Below are 21108 nucleotides of genomic sequence, written 5' to 3' on the forward strand. Positions count from 1 at the left end.
AGATTTAGTATTAAGCAGACTAATTATGCTAAAGTCCACTCCATCTAATGCTTTGCATCCTTAGATCCTCAGTGGCTGCAGAAAAAGAGCAGGCATTGGTTGTGCATGTAAATCTCTGACTCAAATAGAGAAGAGATAAACTGTAATTGTGCACCTTTTCCACAGGCCCACAGCACCAGTTCAACCAAGCTTCAGAGTGCTGCTGTTCACCTCGCAAGCCTTTACATATGGACATCATTCAGTGGTGAAATATGAAAGAACAACACATTTCTAGAAGGGTAAAATGTTGGGAAACGATCAGAGCAGAGTTTTATGTTATGTAGTTACTCAGAATGAACTGCCACAAAAACCATTGCATTCCTTTTCATAGTGTCTTGATAATAGTCCAGGAGGAGGTGGATGACAGTCTCATCTGCAATGTAGCGATGACAAGAGCAGGATATTACGGGATTGAAACGTTGGCAAAATTTGAAGGATCTGGCAGAGAGGACACTTCACATAAGAGGGAAAATTCAGTGCTCACTTGAAAGCTCCAATAATGAGAAATTCTACCAAAAGATTTTGAAAGTTTGTCAAGGAAAACCATCCAACAGGATCAATTGCTTCCTGTTCCTTCAAGATCTCCAGGTGTGTGCGCGGGACACACACACACACACACACACACACACACACACCCACACCCCCCCCCCCCGCCTTGTCCTCAGAGACCTGCACACCACATCAATCCAAATTTTTTCCACTTTGCATCGCTAGGTAAAAGGGAAGGCAACTGACGTGACTCTTATAGACAAGGAGCAAGGAATGGAACATTTTACCTCTCTGATGTCTTGGTTCTTTCCAGAATTTAAAGGGAAAACTGCTGTCACACACACAACTTGCTTCACCTTTTTCTATTGCTCCAGCCAGTTCTCAATGCATACTCTAGTTAACTGAACCATATCCTAAGTCCCTTAAGGCAACTGAACTTTACAGTAAATGGAATAAAGGATCAGTAGGAAAAGTTGCAATCAAAAAAAAACAAATGAAGTGAGTGGCCAAGAATATAGCAGATGTGGGGAAATGTATGGTAATCATTTTGATGCACAAAGCAGAAAAGCAATATTTTTGTAAATGGCAGTAGATCATTAACAATCAAATGGATGAGGGCAACTCAATGAATTTAATGTAACAAGCAAATGAAAAAAACAAATGGTGTATCAGTCTTTATTAAAAGAGAATCTAAATACTAAACCAAGGGAGACTTACAATTGCATATGGCTTTGGTGAGACTGCTTCTTAAAAATTGTAAGCATTTTGGCCTATTTCAAGTTCAAGTTTATTTGTTATCCAAATGTACAAGAACAACCCGATGAAACAGTGTTCTCCAGTTTCCAGTGCAACACATTGCAAACACACAGAAAGACATGACACACAATAAATATTATTGTTAAATAACTAGTTCAGTCACGGAGGGCTTGTGTGAGCAGTTCATTAGTCATTCAGAAGTCTCACTTTTGGGAAGAAGCTGTTTTGCACCCTGGTGGTGTTGGCTCTGATAATTCTTGGATTTCTTTCCCAACAAGAGCAGCTGAAAAATGCAATGTGTGGGGTGGTAGGGGTCCTCACTAAATTTGCAATCCCTATACTTACCAGAGGAATGCAGCAAAGATTCACAACACTGGTTCCATTGCTGTAATGTGAGAAATAGAATAGACTCTACCGTTGTTCTCCTTCAGAATGACAAGGGATTTCACTGAAACTTACAAAATTCTCAAGGGACTTAACAGGCTGATGAGGAAAGATCTCTTCTCACCAAGGAATCTAGAACTTGAGGAGACAGTCTCAAAATAAGAAGCAAGCAATTTAGGAGTGAAATGGAGATAAATATATTCAGACTTTTAAAGTCTCTATTACAGAGACTAATAGAATCTCAATGAAATGAGTTCATTCTAAGGAGATACAAATGGCTTTCTGCACAAGGGAATTATGTAAGAAAACAGCAGTTAAGTGGAGGATCAATCATTACCTTAATGAATGACAGAGGAGGCACAAAACATGAAATAGCCTTCTTCTGCACCCATTTTTGATATTCTTTTGCCACATTCTTATTTTAACACAATTTTCTCCTCTCTGTAAGATTGGCCACGCAAAACACTTGTGCCTCTGTACAAACTTGCACCAAGCCCCATGCACGCATCACCTCCATATTGTCAAACTATAATGGTTCCCGGTTAAGCAGCAGTGTGTTTATTTTTAAATCTTAAATAATCTTTTATTTTAAGTGCTTCCATGACATAATCCTATGGATACCGATAAGAACTTTCCATCCCATAGCTCTCCAATTCCTCAAGGCCTCTCCAATTGTGTGATGCAATCTTTTGCTCTCATGGCCTCCAGCTCTGGAATTCATTTCAAAGTTGTCCCTCCTGAAACTCTCTCCTCCTTTAGAATCATCCTTAAATTGACTTTTTAACCAAACTTTTAGTAATTTTGCCCAATACCATTGTGTGAAGGAATATCAAAATTAGCTTGTATCCCCATGATACAACCTGTAAGCACGATCATGTAGGTTTAACTTAATAATGGTACAAACATTATTAAAATACATTTGAAACACTGGCTTACTAAGTTGCTCATGCTGAATTTAATTTTTTTTTTAGAAACAAGTACTAAATCATGGTTTATTATTTCCATTTAACATAATTACAAAGTAATTCTAAATTGAGAATAGATGGTGATTTGAATTTTCAAGAGACCTTCAATAACATTTTTTACACAAGATGTTATAAAACAGAATTAAAGAACAAGGAATTACAGGGTACATACTGGTGTGGATTAAGGATTGGCTTGAAGACAAAACAGTGGCAACAATTAACCCATTAGGAAGCTGCAACTAATGGGATGCTAACAGGATTGATGTTGGACCCTGAACTTTTCACAACTAAATCAATTACATAGAAGAGGGGACCAAGTGTACTTCATCTAAGTTTATTCATGATATAAACTGGATGGGAGATGGAATCGAGACTGCCAGGGTACATATCAAGTGTACAAGCAAGAAAATAGCAAATGAAGTAAACAGTGGAAAAATAAAGTAATTCATTTTGTGAGAAAATCAGTAATTTTCCCAATTCCTAAAAGACTGAAAAGATTTGGTATTCAAGGGAACCTGGACACCCTTGAACATAAAATCACAGAGCTAACGTGTTCCATCTACAGCAAGTTGGAAGGCAAACCACCTGCTTGCCTAAATTGAGAAACATATTTAAGGACAAGATTAAAGTTCTCTAAACTTTTGTTGAACTTTTTCTTTTGTATTATATCCTTCCTTTGTTAAAATAATTCTCGGTGCAAAGATTCCATTTCCTAAACTTAATCCTTTTTACATGAAAGTTGCATGTAAACTTTTTAAAGTTCAGGCGATCAGAGGGTGTTACAGGCAAGGGACAAGCAGCTTCTTTGCTCTTCAAGATCATTAACAGCAAGGCTCTCAATATTCAAATGGGGGAAAAGTTCTCCCTTATGCCTTGGTGCAGTCTTGCTCATGAAGTAAAATATTATCATGAATTTAGAGTACTTGTCCACAAACTAATAACGAATAAACTGCAGATTGCACAGGTGAATTTATAATAACATAATAAATGCCATTTATTGGTTAATATCCGCTATGGCCACATAAAATTGATCTTATCAAATTGAAATCTTATTCTTTCAGAAAAAGAATGCTGGATGTAATTTAAATAATTTAATTTTGGGTTTTTTTAATGTCTCCTACAAAATATCCATGTCTGTTTGCAATTCCTGTCTTTAGGCTTGTTTCCTGTGCATGAAAATTTTTATTTATATTTAGTTTATATTTATACATCCTTTGCTTTTCCTGAATGGCTCAAGAACTTTGCTGCTCTTGGCTTATTTGCAAATTTAACAGATACCCTGTAGATGGTGCTGTAGTCAAACAAGTAACCAGTTTGATGAAAATTGCTGCCAATGTTCTCATGCGGCTGGCAAAATTCAACAAAATATTCTGACAAGCAACAAGCACTTGTTAACCTAGTTCTGAGCAATAAAATAAAGCATGACCTATAAGTAAATATTTGGAAAGCAATAAAGGCAATGAAGATGATTTGTTAACTGTGATAAATGACAAAGGAAAAATATGAAAATTGATAGTTCTTGGCAGAAAAAGTCAAAGCTCTCGCAGGTTGTCTGAAGCAGAATATTTTTTAAAGTTCAGAAAACATGTTTTGCGCTCTCAAATTAAGAAACAAAAGAAAATTGAAATTTTCCATTAGATACCAAGCAACATCCAAACTCCAAAGGATTGGCGCAGCTAATATTAAACTTCATCTGATTTTGTGTGTTTTTCCTATCCCTCAATTTCCAACATTCACTATTTTGTTATCTGCCAAATAATGTTAATATCTAGACAGCACAAAGTTCAATTAGTAATTACAAGCAGCAAGATCAAAGTGGAGCATTTTTAGATTGATGACTTGAAAATTTTATATAAAATGAACTACCTCCACTTGCTTAAAAAGCTGAAGATTTAAATAGATAGCTCTTTCAATTACTTTGATTGGAGTATTAAAATGAATATATTTCCACATATACAGTACCTCTTTCAGTCTCTTCCAATAGCATTACCACAGAAGTTGTTTCAAATTCTGAATAAGTTAGTTAGGAAGTTTCTTTGGAAAGGGAAGTTAGCCAGAGTCTCCATGGAAAAATTAACTTGGAAATACCATATGGTGGGGGGGGGGGGGGGGCGGATTTGCAACTACCAAATTTTAAATGTCACTATTGGGCGGCCCAGATGAATCTGCACTTCCCTCTTTGACAGAAGAGGCAAGTGGAAATTGAACTGCACAAAGTTGGAGAGCGAGTAGCAGATCTTGTATATAAATGGGATATTAAATCTATTTCTGGTAGAAAGGAAGCACCTTTAACAAAGCATACTTTGAAGATTTGGTACAAAATGAATAATGTAATTGGAACAATGGGAATACCATCTCCAAAAATGCCCTCGACTCAAAATAGATTAATTCCTTTAACAATGGATAATAAAATTCTACATACATGGTCCCATAAAGGGATCAGGCATGTAGAAAATTGTTATCTGCAAGGGCAATTAATGTAATTTGAACAGTTAAAAAATAAAAATAATATTCTTAATAATACAATCTTCTGCCACTTTCAATTAAGAGCTTTTTTCAGAGGGTGCTTTCTTGTGACACCCCCTCCTAAAGATGTCCTTAATGGAGTGAAGAATATGCCCATGATGGTGCAGGCTGTGTTTACACCCTCTGTAGCCTTTTCCTGTCCTGTGCATTGGCACCTCCATACCAGACAGTGATACAAGCAGTTAGAATCCTCCCCAACAATATTTGCAAGTCTTTGGTGACCTACCAAATCTCCAATTCCTAACGAAATATAGCTGTTGGCAAGCCTTCCTCGTGATTGCATCGACATGATGGTCCCAGGATACATGTAAAGTTCTTTACCTTCTTCAATGCTGACCCCTTGATGAGACTTGTGTTCTCCTGATTTCCCCTTCCTGAAGTCCACAACCAATTCTTTAGTTTTGCTAACGTTGAGTGCAAGGTTATTGTGACACCAGTCAATTAGCTAATCTATCTCACACTCCGACCCACTCCTTACGCTTACTCATAGCTGTATGCAAATCTGCTGATGACATTAGCAAATTTATAGATGGCATTTATCACCCACTACCTGCTGGCCCATTTCTCATAGTCCCCTTTATACTTCCCTCTCCCTCTCCTGATGCAGGGTCTTGACTCAAAACTCATGCAATTTTTTTTTTTTTTTACATACTAAGGGAATAAAGAGATGTGGGTTTAATACAAGTGTAACTGAAATAGAAGATCAACAATGGTTGCTGTAATTGACACATGCACAGACTAGACGTTGGCCACAATGAAAAAGTACAAACCGAAATATAAAGCTCCACTTTAACCATATAAGTGAAAGGGGTATGACAGCCTTCAAAACTGATTATGAAAGAACCAAACTATGACCTTGGCTAAAGGACTGGCATGTGCTACTGTGTCAAACAGTGTAATAGCTCCAGAATAGATGCCAGCCCCTTAAGGGAAGTTACAAATCCAAAGATTATCCTATATCACAAACTAAGAACATTCTCCATTGGAGTAGTTGTTGTGAACCATATGCTCATTAATGGAAGCACAGAATATGATAATGGATTCACCAAACTTTGAAAGCTGCCAAATTAATTCTCACATAACTAGAGAACTGAATTATACTGACTTTAAGCAAAATTTGTGGCTTCACCTTGCACAATCATTATTTTAGGAAGCGTTAATTTCATAATAATTCCATCTGCATATAGTTGCTCATAGCTTGTATTTATAATTATTCACAGTCCTATTAATTACAAGTTAACATTCTCTAGGATGCATCAACACATGCAGCATATGCTAGCAGGGTACAGACTGAAGAATGTACTTGCAACATAACAGTAAAGGTTTGAATTAATAGAAATCATCTTAAATTCTGATTTTCAGTACTTAAAACTACTTCCAAACCACAAACAGTGGCCCTTGTGCAAAAGAACACAAAAACCCAAGAACAAGAAAATTTGAGTAAGGTCACCCTGATCTCAGGTCTCATTTCCTTTTCTGTGTCAGTTTCCTGCACTCTTCAATTTCCCCATGTTTCAAAAATGTATCAACTTCCTCTTCAAAAAGCCCCATGAAGTAGCCCCAATAATCTTCAGAGGTGAAGGATTCCAAAGGTTGACCATCATCTGAGAGATGATCCTCTCCACCTCAACTTTAAATGACTGGCTCTCAATCTTTTAAGTATGTCCCCTTGTTCATGATTCTGCCATAAGTGAAAACATGTAACTAGCTACCAATTCATGACCACTCCAAGAACATGTTTCAATCAGATCACCCATCATTCTTCTAAACTCCAAAGAACATAATCTAATTTCTTTAGCATCTCATGATAGGCTAACCCAGTGGTTCTCAACCTTTTCCTTACCACTTTGTAATCCCTATGCCATGAGTGCTCTGTAATTAGTAAGGGATCACTCAAGGTGGTATGTGAGTGGGAAAGGAAGGTTGAAAATCTCTGCTCTAGACCCAATTGATATTGAAATATTTTGCTTGAGAAAAATTGTCATTGGCTCATTTCCTATGGAGTTATGAAACCATGCACATAACGAGTCAATTAAATACCATTAAAACAGTGGTTTTCAAACTTTTTCTTTCCACCCACAAACCACCTTAAGTAATCCCTTACTAATCACAGAGCACCTATGGCATAGGGTATACTTAAAGTGGTATGTGAGTGGAAAGAAAAAGGTTGAGAACCATTGGGCTAAGCTTCTTATCCCAGGAAACAATTGATTATATCTCTTTTGGACTGCCTCCAATACCAGCTTGCCCATTCTTCAATACAAGGATAAAACTTACACACTGTACATGGCTGTTTAAACTGTTCATTCATGGGGCAAAATCTCATCTCAGTAATACTGAAAGAATAAGTTCAGCATGCTCCAATTCAGAAAATACTTATTTTCACCTGCAATAACTGGAAGAATATAGTGTGTAAATTATCAGCTAAACTGAAGCTGGCATTTGGAACACCAATTGCAGGATGCCAACACAATACAACAGTCTGAAATGGAATATAAATATTAAAAAATAGATCATTAACAACATACCTTCATCAAAATCAGCATCTTCCTCAGTATGTTGAGGGAAAGGGAAACAATTTGTAATTTCAAGCCGATCATCAACCACAAGTCCTAGAAGTACACCTTGGACCACTTCATTACCTTGTCCCTCCTCCTGGAAATGTTTAATTATCTTCAAGACAACCTACATTAGAAACAAGAGTGGTGGCAGTGAAAAGAGCAATTTTGTTTTAATTTACACATCCAAGGTTAGCATTTATCATCCTTCTCAAGTTCACTTCAAAAGGACTCGCAACATTATATTCTTCAACCTTGTTGTAAACGATTTAAAATATTTCAGAATTTTCCCAGATTAACAGTGAAAATGAACAATAATTTCCAAGTCATACTGTGTACAAGTGGAGACAATCTTGCAGACATTGCTCTCACTATGTACCTGCTATTCTTATCCTTTCGGTTGCAAGTTGTCATATCTTTAAAAGGTTTGGTCAAAGTCAACAATCAAGTTACAGAACTGCATCATGCCAATGGCACATACTGCAGTTCGTCTATCAGTAATGGAGGGAGTGAACATTCAAGGTGGTGGAGGATGAAGTGTTAACTCATTAGCTGAGTGCAGTTAAGAGCAGCTGATTTATTTGCTCATGTTTCACATCACAACATCAAAAGTCAACGTTTTTTATGAAAAACTTATTTAATTTCACATATGCATTAAAACTTGTACATAAATTCTTGTTCAAAACATTAAAGATTAATACATAGTGATTTTTAAAAATTTACCCCCCCCCCCACACAAATCAGCCCAATATAAAAGAAGGAAAAAAAGAAAACATCTGGATATTATTTAAGTAAAAACTTATTAAAACTATAAAATCAAACATCTTCATTTTAGGAGTCGGAAGATTCAGGTTGGGCGATTACATCAGAAGTCAATGTTGAGGATTCTCAGCATGTTATCCCCTGCTGACAGCTCCTTGGTGGGTCTGACATCCATGAAACAGATCATACCCAAAGATTGTAATGGAAGAGCTGAAAGGAAAGATTTCTCAGGTTGCTGCTTTACCATTCTGAGGGATAGCTCTCCCAGCTTGGTCAAGTTACTAGGACATTATAGGATCAAATGAGCTGAGGAATCTTGTGTCTAAATTCACTAATTTGACACTAGTTTTATTCTGATAATTTCCTTACAGCTTTTAATACAATTAACTACAAGATGATTTATGAAAGAAAGTTAAGAATCAACCACTCTGTTCTGGAATCTTATACAGGTCACATGGTGGATCTCATTTCCAGAAAAATGTTCATGAACCAGATGGGATTTTATAATCTAGTAGGTTTATAAACTGGTATCAGATCTTTTTTAAACTTCATATTAAAGAAGCCAAGTTAATTTAATCTCACTCATTAATCGACTGATTATTTGTCCAGGCTTCTCGATTACAGTAAAATCCCCTGTATCCAGAATTCAAATGACTGGCACCCTTAAGCAACTGGCAAAAAAAAATTGAGTAAAATAAATGGGTTAAAAAAAAGAAATTTTAAATTGGTATGCTTTGCCATTAGCTCGCCCATCACACCACATTCAATCTCAAGCAACTTGAAAATACACTTATCCGGCATCCACCAATCCCCATAGGCGTACTTGCCTACAAGCATAATTCATGTACTACCATTGGGGAAAGAGAGCAGACAGGTATTAGATGATTAAGTGGAACAAAGTCAAGGAAGCTACATTGGTGAGATTTCCAATTTATTGTCAGAGTACATACATGACATCACATACAACTCAGATTCTTTTTCTGCGGGTGAGGCAGAATTACTACTTATTGGTAGTGCAAAAAAAAAACTACTCAACATACACATGTAAACAAATTTTAAAATGTAAAAAACTGATTGTAAAACACAGAAAAACCAATAAAGTGCAAAACTAAGAGTCCTTACGAGTCCCCGATTTGTTGTTGATGAGAGTCTGATGGTGGAGGTAGCAGCTGTTCCTGAACCAGTCTTGTGGTGCGTATACCTCTTTCCTGATGGCCACAGCAAGATCAGAGTGTGTGCTGGGTGGTGAGGATCCTTGATGATTGCTGCTGCTCTCCGATTACATCATTCCCTATAGATGTTCATAGATGTTCTCAATAGTGAGGAGGGTTTTGCCTGTGATGTCCTGGGCTGTGTTCACTACCATTTAAGGGGCTTTACACTCAGGAGTAATGGTGTTCCCAAACCAGACCATGATGTAGCCAGTCACCAGAAATCTGTAGAAATTTGCCAGGGTTTCTGGTGTCATACCAAACTTTTGCAAGCTCCTGAGGAAGTAGCGGCGCTGACATGCTTTCTTCATGATGCCATTAGTGTGTTGGGTCCAGGAAGAGATCCTCCGAGAGAGTGACTCCCAAGAACCTAAATTTGCTTACCCTCCCCACCTCAGATCCCCCAATGATCACTGGATTGAATACCTCTGGCTTTCCTTTCCTGAAGTCAACAATCAGCTCCTTAGTATTAGTGACATTGAGTGCAAGGTTGTCGTTGGTATTGTCAGCAAATTTGTAGATGGTGTTATTGTTGTATTGACCCACACTGTCATAGGTGTAAAGAGAGGAGAGCAGGGGGCTAAGAACGCAGCCCTGAAGTGCTCCAGTACTGATGGAATTTGTGGGATGTTCATACTAATCCTCACTGATTGTGGTCTGGAGGTGAGGAGATCCATGATCCAATTGCACAGTGGAGTGTTAACTCCCAAGCCTTGGAGTTTTCTGATCAGTTTTGAGGTGATGATGGTGTTAAAATATTGAATTGTAGTTGATAAAGAGCATCTTTACTATCCAGGTGTTCCAGGACTTTGTATAGAGCCAGTGGGATGGCATCCGCTGTAGACCTGTTGCTACGATAGGCAAACTGGAATGTATCCATGTCACCGCTCGCACAGGAACTGATCTGCTTCATCACCAGCCTTTCAAAATACTTCATCAATGTTAATATAAGTACTACTAGTTGATAGTCATTAAGGCAGGTTACACTCTTCTTGGGCACTGGTATTATTGACGCCTGTTTGAAACAGGTGGGTACAGCGCCCTGCTGGAGCGAGATATTGAAGATAGATTTGAGGCACTTGGCCAGGTATTCGACCCAGGCCAGATGCTTTCCTTAGATTCATTCTCCTGAAGACAGCATGCACATCTTCCTCAGATAACGGACAGGATGGGATCATCAGGGGACATGCGGGTGCGGAGGGTTGGTTCTTCACTGTTACTGTCGTCAAATCGGACAGAAGTGAGGCATGGTGGAGAATATAAAGTTTTAAGTCAAACACAATCTTCTCAAGAAATTCAGCAGGTCAAGCGGCATCAACGGAAGAAAAAGGATAGTCAGCTCCTCAACTGAAACTCTTCATTCGGACTTATGAAGTTCTTCAAATGATGCCGCTTGACCTGCTGAGTTCCTGTAACAGACTGTGTTTAGCTTCAGATTCCAACATCTGCAGTCTTCCATGTGTCTCCACTGTAAAGGTTTAAGTAGGTCAAGTTAAGCTTCCCTTTGTCAATATCACAATCTTTTATAATTTCCAACCCCCTTCAAAAGAGATATCATTGCCAGACATCTGCTTCATTTTCAAAATTTTAAAGGAACTTTGTGGTCCACTCTTCTTTCTACAAATCTGTGTTTCTTTCTCAATGAGAGCAAAGAAGTTCCATTAGCCTCAACTCTGAGATTTCCTTTGCAATTCAATAAATGGATTATAGAGCTGAGTGCGGGTTGCTATGTTTCAGGAAATAAACAGGTGAAACCATTTGCTCCCATTTCCCTTATCAAATGGAGATTCTTCCCCCCCCCCACTAGTAGATTGTACAAATGCCATTGACATTTAAAACCCAGAGGTAAATTTGAAGTGGCTATATCTGATCACACCACACTTCATGAAATTCTTGTTCTTTCTCTTCACATTAAGACACTGCTTTTAAATCATATTTGATGTGTAGTTAGGATAGCAAATCAGGTGGTTTTCCATAGTTACGGCATTAAATTTTCCTTTAATATAGAAGGCCAAAGATTAAAAATAAGAAGAATCCCAAAACCCTCAGCAGATCAAGCCACACAAATGAGGAGAAAAATAGTTAATGTTTCATTAGAATGGTCCGCGCGCTGAAACATTTACTCTATCTGACCTGCTGAATATTTCCAGAGTTTATCATTTTTATTTTTGATAAAAGAGCTCTTTTCTCACTCAGGCCATGTGTGGAATATAGCAGGGGTGGGAAGGTATTGGAATATAGAACTGCACGAAGACCAAAGGTGCAAGAAACTGATCACCACAAAAGGCCCACATGCACAATGATCTAAACAGATAAACTTGGTTATACAAGTTGACTTAAGTATCACTGTTTTTAAAGGGATACCAATGGTATATTATATATATTCATCTGTGATATTTTTGAGGAGGAATGGATTGACCTTCACCTACTGGCCCTAATGCTATCTATGCACGTCACAAAGCAAACAAGAATCTGATTCATTCAGGTGAAAGAAGTCCTAAAGTTGGAGAGAGTTGTAAAGGACTCATCAATACTCAGAAAAGGTTACACATAGCAGGTAAATAATGGGATGAACATTTTCCTCTTCTATCTTCATTCCATCATCTAAGATTGAAAAACAGTTTGTGTGTGTTATGACTGTGATTCACAGCCACTTGGATGGCAGAATCCAAAACTCGAGAAAGTCTCTTATTTGTGTCAGAACAAATAATTCTGCTGCAGCAGAACAAGAGTGTCAGCTTCTACTTTTCACTTCTGCTGGCCATGACTTTATTTAAATCAGAGACAGGTCTGTTCAAGTACCTTACATTGCAAAACCAAAGTTCAAATGAAACCACACTATTTAAGAAAGGAGGGTCAGCATGAATCAACCAACAAGCAACGTGAAAGTCTCATGTTAATGGCAGGGAAAATACTAGAAACAAAAAAATGGTGTAACCACTAATACTTCAAAGTATAACAGAACTAAATGCAATCATTATGGATTTATGAAACAGAAATCACGTTTGTTCAGTAGAATAAAGAAGGAAGGATAAGTGAACGATAGGTTAATTGTGTGACATGGGCTTCAATGGCCGGTGTGGATCAGACAGCATCAGTGGAAAGAGTTATTGTTAAAAGTTGAAAAACATTAATCAGTTCTTTACCTTGAAACATCTATTTCTTTCCACGGGGGCTGGCTTGCTTGCTCAATGTTTTCAGAATTTTTTTTTAATAGAAAGAGTGGATCTGGTGCGTCTAGAATTTCATAAGGCTTATGACACCGTTCCACACAGGAGTTTGAACAATAAAGTTGGAACAGACAAAATGAGGGATAACAAACTGACTTGGAAATAAAGGGCTCTTTCTCCAGTTGACAGTTTGTGGTTTATGGGAAATTTCAGGGATCTATATCTCGGCCTCAGCTATTCATATAATGAGTAGGCTGAAGGTACAAATACATTATACGCAAATTTGTTAATAGTGGAAAACTGGAGGAGATTGTTCGTAGAAAGTAGCCCCAATATAGGAAAGCCAATTATAAAATAAGAAATTGGAGCAGAAGACCTACGAGCTTATCAAGCCTGCTCTGCTATTCAAAACAATCATAGATGATCTGTCTATGAACTCAGTTCCATTTGCCTGCTTGTTCCCCATGAGCCTAAATTCCCTTTTCTTCAGAAATCTATTGGTGTCATTAATACATTCGTTGAGGCACCTTCCATTAGACATAGGAGCAGAAATAGGCTATTCAGCCCATCAAGTCTGTCCCACCATTCAATTGTGAGTTGATCCATTTTCCTACTCAGTCTCACTGCCACCCTTCTCCCCATAATTTTTGATGCGCTGTGTGTTCAAAAACCTATCAATATCTGCCTTAAATACAGCCAATGACCTGGCCTCCACAAATGCCTATGGCAACAAATTCCATAGATTTACCAAGTTCTGGCTGAAGAAACTCCTTTGCATCTCCATTCTAAGCAGATGCCCTTTAATCCTGGTTATGCCCTCTCATCCTAGACTCTCCCACCATGGGAAACCTTTCAATGTCTACTCTTAATCACACCATTCAACATTTGAAATGTTTCAATGTGATCCCCCCCCACATTCTTTTAAATTCCAATGAATATAGGCCTAAAGCTGTCAAACGCTCATCATATTTGATAATCATTCTTCCCATAATCAACCTAGTGAACTTCCTTTGAACCTTCTTCACCATTATTCAACATCTCTGTATTTGACAGGAAGGCACCACAGCGACTGCACTTCCTGAGAAGACTGAAGCAGACAAGACAACCAGCCACCGTCAACCTTCTATAGAAGCTCCATTGAGAGTGCCCTGATCGGCTGCATCACGGTGTTGTACAGTTGCTGCAGAGATATGGATCAGAGGACAATCCGCAGGACCATAAGAGTCTCACCCACCCCATCCCCACCAATGTGCTCTACCAGGATGTTGTCTGAAGAGGGCACACAAAACCTTTGAGGACCCCTTTCATTCTGCACACAGCATATTTTAGCGGCTCCTGTTCGGAAAGAGTATCAGAGCCAGCACCAACAGAATGAGGAACAGGTTTTTTCTCAGGGGCAGTGAGAATCCTGAACAACCAAAGAAACTGCTCACATTTACCATCTGAGACTTTCAATATGTACAAAACAATATTTATTTATATAGATTAAATACTTGTCCTGCATATGTATTGTCTGCATGTGAGCTCATGTCTGGTTGTGTCTCTACCTATTTTGCATTAAGGACCAGAGATCTCTGTTTTGAAGGGTTGTACTTGTACAATTGGAGGATAATAAATTTGACTCTTAAATGAGGAGCCCACAATACTCCCAGTTCCTCAGGCAAAGAATTCCAGACTCACTATTTTGTGGTAGAAGCAATTTTCCTTGTTTTAAATCTACTGCCCTGAATTTTGAGGCCACGTCCCCAAGTCCTTATCTCACCTGCCAATAGAAGCAACCTCGCTGTTTCTGCCTTACGTGTGCTTTTCATCATGTCAAATGCTCTACAAGATCCTCCCTGTTCGTGCGAGGTGTTTCCCCGATTCTATGCACCGCGGCAGCAGCGGGTGAACCGGCCGCTGTCTCCACGGCACGTGTCCGGCCCCCGGCCGCTGCAGGCTCCAGATTCCACCGTCGGCGACACTCCAGAGGATGAACCACAAAACTCGGCCTATCTTTTATTATTGGGAAGGGGTGGAGGGGGTGGGGGAAGAGCACACATTTCCCCCCCCACCCCTTTACCGCTGGTTTGTGGGCAGCGATCATCCACATGTCTCCGTCCAGGGTTTGTGGCCCAAGCCTCGGTGCCTTTACTTACGAGTCCATCGATCTGAACCTGTTTAACAGGAGAGTCGAGCCCTGAAGCATGTGCGGTGGCCGCTGTTCCACCTTCTCTCCGCGACGCCATCTTGCAGCGAGAAGAAACAGAGACGAGCGAGTGGCGCAGCTCAGGTCCGCTGGAAACAGCGAGCGGTGAAAATGTGTCCTACCGAACGGAAAAGATCTTTCCCATTTATGGGGGGGGGGGAACCCATATCAGATCACATTTTTAAATAAAATACAAATGCATCATTCATTTATTTGCATCTTTCTCTTCGTCGAACGATGCATTTTGTGTGTTGGAGTGGGGGGGGGGGGGGGGTCGATTGGCTCCTGCCACTGCGCACACTCCGGGTGTCCCTGCGGAGCGGGGGAAGATTGAGCTGTTGCACGTCGCACGTCGCACGCAGGACGTCGCACGTCGCCAGCGTTCTGAGCCAGAGCGAGCGAACTTCCGGCTGCCTGGCCTGCAGATAACTGCACAGTGAAGGCTGGAAAGCGACGGTGGTCTTTGAATTGTTGGCATTTCCGCTAATACATTCCCAACCGAAAGATGAAAATAAAGCGACAGAAAACCGCAAAAAAAGTGATTTCATTTTACAGATATAACTACGGCTTCCGCGAACCTTTCCAGATCCTTCTTGATGGGACATTCTGTCAGGCCGCGTTGAAAAATAAAATTCAGATCAAAGAGCAGATGCCCAAGTATCTGATGGGAGAGATCCACCTGTGTACGACCAAGTAAGCCGTTTCTCCAACTAGCAGATTAGTTTGTATCCTCACCATGTGTGCAACAGGCTGCCAATGCTTTGGACTGGTCTCTGTGGCTGCGGGACCGTCTCGGACACGGTGACTCTGGAGGTGGCCTCTGGCTGCCCTCCCTCTGACTGCAAGTCTGACGACTGAGGCAATTCCTGCCCTTGCTGCTTTGCAGCAGGCAACAGCAAAAGAATCATGGCATATTACACTGGGGGATTGCTACAATAATAAATTGAACCTTGAATAAAAGAATTAAAACACAAAAGTCTGCAGACACCATGGTTGAAGTCAAGGCCGAAACATTGTTATCTTTCCTGTAGAAAGGACACTGTTTGATCTGCTGAGTTTCTCCGGCATTGTGTTTCTACTTTATTGTGGGCAGTAATTTTGTTTTTTGCGGTAGCCTTAAGTAACTTGATTTCAAAAGGGTGGCACGGTGGGCGTAGTCGTGCCAGCGATTGGGACCAGGGTTTGAATCCTACCGTGCCTGCTTGGGTTTTCCCCGGGGGGGCTCTGGTTTCCTCCCACTGTTTGGGTGGCATGTACTTTTGGGCTGAAATGGCCTGTTACCACTTTAATTTTTTTTTAAATCAATGTCATTAATTACTTGCTGTAATTCAAGAGGAACAAAAATTAATAAATGATTTCTCTTTTTTATTCTCTAGTTGTGTTCTGAAAGAGCTGGAATCACTTGGGAAAGAATTGTATGGTGCCAAGCTGATAGCTCAGCGATTTCAAGTGAGAAATTGTGCACACTTGAAAAATCCCGAAGGTGCTTCAGCTTGCCTTTTGTCGATGGTCAAAAACAAAAATGTTCACCATTACTTTGTGGCAACACAGGTAACTTAAGCAATAGTTTATTGATATCTAACTTGAATTTCATAAAATTTAGCATTAGACCATCTCAGGCATCAAGTGGTCTCTGATGAAGACTTTCTGAACTTTGATCTCAACTGTTGGCTAATTCAACGTCAATTGCTTTGGTTTGCCTGTGAAGATTCCATAATTGCCAATAATTTCATTTCTAGGCAGTTGTAATGAGCTATTAATGTGTCAAATTAATTCCATGGGACTATTGAGAGCTTCATGGTATATTACAGTTCTCTCAAGTTCATACCAACAAGATACAATGATAGGTTAATTTTAGTCTGCTCTGTTTTCTCAACCATTCCAGTTCAATTTACAATGTGGACTTTTCTGTCCATTGCCATCACATTACTCACTTGGAAATATAGTAACTGAGGCAGATTTATTTGTTTCATCAGACATTAATTCAATTAAATCGCAAAGCTCGCTAGTTCTAGGTGAACGTTTACATGCTATTTCATTTGGGAAGGATTACACCTCAAGTTTAGTCTTTAGCCACATCATTAAATTTTGTAGTTTCCTCCACCCATGTCTGAATATTGTCCAAAACTTGGCATGTGTTGGCATTGGACTGGTTCAAGTGCTCAGGAGTTGAAATGGAATTGAGCTCTGCCATCTTCAACAAACCTATCTTGATCTGCTGACCAAGCATGATGAAAGGTGGTCATTGTTGATGGACTGAAGGCAATTATTACCAGGCCTGAGGAACTCTCAGATTGATGTCCTCAGGATAAGATAACCCCCCCACCCTCAATAAATGCAGCCAGTGCGGGCCCATGGGGAGCAGAGACTTAACACTCCCTGTGGGATTCAACCACAATCACTCAGTCTGATTGCCATCAGCTCTGTACAGGCTTTAAATATCCTATAAAAGGAGTCGGTGTGGTTTATTTTAAGATCACCATTTTATTTTAGAATGGGCCCCAGATTGCAATGCCCATGATCAGCAGCGTCCACAAGGGATTGCACACTCCAGGGAAACAGGGGACTGGCTCAGGACACCAGAAAATGGGAAGACCACCTCCCATTTATTGAGGAGAAGCATACATAGTTGGTGGGCTGTTTCTGACTTAAGGTGAGGACACAGGCTATAGGCTGCTGGTGACTCTGGTCAAAGGACTCACACTAGGCTGCAGACTGCTGGAGACTGGCTGAAGGGGTACTAGGTATCAGATGTGAGAGAGTGCTGGAGGCTTCCTGATCATGTCAGAGGTGTGCATCTGGAGCTTGGGTTGCTGATGGTTTGGACGGAAGGCTTAGTGGCTGCAGGAGTGCTGGGGGTGAAGCCATGCGGAGTCCACCCTTGTGAACTCTCTTTTGATTCTCTGTTTCTAATACTAAGGGTTGGTGGGTAATTTCTGCTGATAGCGATTCTTTGGCTTTATGGTAGGCTGAAGGAATTTTTTTTAAGAAGAGATCACTGGGAGAGTGGAATGTATGTAAAAGAGAAAAGTGAACATTTAAGGAGGAGCAAATAATAGTGAGTAGCATCGTGCAACTCTCCAGGGAGGGAAAAAACGTGACGGAACTCAACAGGTCAAGCAGCATCAGCAGGACAAAAAGAATGGTCAATGTTCCAGACTGCAACCTTTTACCGTGACCGACTGATAGCCAGCATGAGGGCAGAGTGGAAAGGGTTGGACAAGGGCAGTTGGGGACTGGTCAATCATGGCATGAGGGATGACGAACATGTAATGTACTGACATGTAGCGGACAAATGGAGAGAGAGAAACTAAAAGAAAGAAAGAAATCAGGTCCAGATTCCAGCATCTGCAGCATCTCGTGTCTACTCACTTCCTGGTTCTCTTCCTGCTTCTGGCTGAAGGAAATTTTGTGTAACATTACACTTAATGTTTTATCAGATGACAATAATTTTTTTTAAATTTAGACATACAGCACAGTAACAGGCCATTTCGGCCCACAAGTCCATTCTGCCCAATTTACACCCAATTGACCTATAATCCCAGTGCGTTTCGAACGGCGGGAGGAAACTGGAACCCCTGGGGAAAACCCACGCAGACATAGGAGGAACTTCCAAACTCCTTACAGACAGTCCAGGATTTAAACCCTTGTTCTGATCACTGACACTGTAAAGGCATTGCGCTAACTGCTACGTCAATCGTGTTTTCCAAATATGCATTTTGCACATCGATATTGCCATTAATGTCTTATAAGACATTTTCCTAACACCACTGTATTAAAAAAAATTTGCTTGTTCTTTTATATATTTCGCTTCCCTCTCAACTCACTCTTCTATTTTTCTTTATGATGTTCACCATTTTTTCTTCATCATTTGCTCTGTTTATTTCTCTTTAAAATTTAATTGCCAGGGACAATTAACTCTTAAAGAATCTATGAAATTTGACAGATTCCCCTCATTCCACCAACCAATCCCAGGAATAATCAATCCAGTGAATCTTCAGTGCACTCCATTTAAGACTCATGTATCGTTCCTTGGTTGAGGAAACCAGACTGTAAATGTTCACCCAGGTGTGGTCTTGCATAATAAGACGTAAAACTTTGTTACTCAAAAATTCCAACACTTGTAATTAACATTGACACACAGTACATAACTAGGAAAGTAAATGGTATCAAGATGTTTACTTTCTATAATTCATATTCAAGGAAGTGTTCTGATATTTTTTGAAACCTTATTTTTGTTGTAGTAATTGTTTTTAATTTTTAACAGGATCAACAGTTGACTATGAAAATTAAAAAGTTGCCTGAAGTTCCTCTGATCTACATTATACAGAACACTATGGTCTTGGAGAAACCTTCTCCTAAATCAATTGCACAGGTATCATTGTTGCATCGAGATCTGTTTGTCCCTGTACATCAACAGCAAACTATCCAGCACCTGAAAGAAGAGAAGGGTCTGGTGAAGAAATCTGAATTCCAGCACAAGAAACGCAAAAGAAAAGGAGGCCCCAATCCTCTGAGTTGTCTAAAAAGGAAAGGAAAGCCATCACAACAACCAACTGAAGAGAAAAAGCAAAAGAGATCAAGGAAGAAGAGGAGAATAGCTCATTCGAGTGCTACCAGCAAAGAAACCCACCAAGTGTAACTATAGAGTTTGTAAAGACTTAATTCAAAGTGTGTCAGTGTCATTGGTCCATATCATTTGCTGAGCTGGGTTGAACAATTTGAATTTGTGACAAATTTAAATAACACTGTACAACCGCATGAAAGCAGTTTTTATAACTTGACAATCTTTTAAAAACCTGTTATTGTTGATGGATTTGTTCAGTACAATATAACTCTGATTATACGAAATGGTCGGGTAAATTTTTTTCAGATAACAAACCTTCTCCCAAATCAATTGCCCAGGTATTGTTGCATAGAGATCTGTTTGTCCCTGTACATCAACAGCAAACTCCAAACTGGTCATTTTTTTTTTAAAAACAGCCCAGTAGCAACAGAAAATCACGTGTTTAAACAACAACAAACAATAAGGTTAGGCTTTTTAAGCATTAAAATATATAATTCTCACCAAAAAATTGCTGGCCCTCGCCAATCGTCAACACCTCCCCACTGAGGCCCCGCTCCTTCTCGGAGTCCAACGTCCCTGCTGCTGCCCGGGAGGCTGCTCGCCTTGATGATGCCAGGACAAGGGATTCTTCCAACCACTTGCGGCTGGGAGACAGCAGCACACAATTTGAGAGGGAGAGTTGGAGAGAAAAGTCAATAGGGGAAGGTAAAGAAGAAATGGAAAGAGAGAGAGGAGGGCAATCGTCATTCTAATTTTATTTCAGGTGTATTTTTTTTCAACATGAGGTCAGTTCGGCTCCGAAAAAGTCTCAGGTAAATGAGGACTTCTGATTTGTTTCTGATATCCTCGTTTATCTGAAATTCTTTTTAAAAAAAAATGGATAAATGAGTATTTCAGAGAATCTGATTTTGAATAATCGGAGAATCTGATTTTGAATAATTGGAAATAATTAATTTCCAATGAAATAATCCCTAAATGTTGATCGTCTGTTTATAACAATGGTGCAACTTATTTGCAGTGTAGAAAATGATTATTGATCTAAAGTCATACTTTGCACTGGTATTAAATATTACATTGAAAATCTAAAACTTTGATTGTTAAATGAAAATTCTCTATCTGGTTTACAAACATGGAGTAACAGCAAAGTACATCCTGGATAGTGAATTTACTGCAAAGATGTGGTTGAGAATCCAAGGATACTTCCAATATCATTTGAAGTGTCTCCTTCTCTAAATTTCGATCTATGTGCATAATATGAATATACAAATTATAAGCAGGAGTAGACCTCAGCTCTTCCAGTAACGTCGTGGATGACTTTATTTTAACCTCGACGCTGTGTCTCATCTACTTGCATTAACTTTTTTTTTTTTTTTTTTTTTTTTTTTTTTATTTTTCACACCATAAATCACATTAGCCATGATATACACTATTTCTTTTCACACATATACAGTGACTTTTTCTCCCCCCCCCCCTTTCCTCCCAAACCACCCCCC

The 21108-nt window shown here is 39.5% G+C and overlaps 2 protein-coding genes across 3 annotated transcripts in view; one reads left to right on the plus strand and one right to left on the minus strand.

Moving 5' to 3' along the window:
• LOC138755152 (eukaryotic translation initiation factor 3 subunit H) overlaps positions 1-15852 on the minus strand; it is a 131580-nt gene extending 115728 nt beyond the window's left edge. Inside the window, exons 1-2 of one of the 2 annotated variants that reach the window (XM_069920549.1) lie at positions 15784-15852; positions 7688-7844 (exon numbers count right to left, since the gene is read on the minus strand). In XM_069920549.1, coding sequence (XP_069776650.1) covers positions 7688-7844; positions 15784-15786 — 160 coding nt within the window. In that variant the 5' untranslated portion in view covers positions 15787-15852. Of the gene's footprint in view, positions 1-7687; positions 7845-14998; positions 15272-15783 lie in introns of those variants that run through there. The other variant, XM_069920548.1, reaches the window with a different exon arrangement.
• Positions 15429-20703, plus strand: utp23 (UTP23 small subunit processome component). Its single transcript, XM_069920551.1, has 3 exons — positions 15429-15741; positions 16425-16599; positions 19316-20703. Exons 1-3 carry the CDS (start codon positions 15554-15556, stop codon positions 19688-19690), a joined length of 738 nt encoding a protein of 245 aa, XP_069776652.1. The 5' UTR covers positions 15429-15553; the 3' UTR covers positions 19691-20703.
• Positions 20704-21108: the final 405 nt, after the last annotated feature.

The sequence above is a fragment of the Narcine bancroftii genome, chromosome 2 (genome assembly GCF_036971445.1).
Source record: "Narcine bancroftii isolate sNarBan1 chromosome 2, sNarBan1.hap1, whole genome shotgun sequence".
Lineage (NCBI taxonomy): Eukaryota > Metazoa > Chordata > Chondrichthyes > Torpediniformes > Narcinidae > Narcine > Narcine bancroftii.

Coding starts and splice junctions, on each gene's coding strand:
- utp23 (XM_069920551.1), top strand. CDS start 15,554: ATGAAAATAAAGCGACAGAAAACCGCAAAAAAAGTGATTTCATTTTAC. Junction 15,742..16,424: donor ATCCACCTGTGTACGACCAA/GTAAGCCGTTTC, acceptor TTTATTCTCTAG/TTGTGTTCTGAAAGAGCTGG. Junction 16,600..19,315: donor ATTACTTTGTGGCAACACAG/GTAACTTAAGCA, acceptor AATTTTTAACAG/GATCAACAGTTGACTATGAA.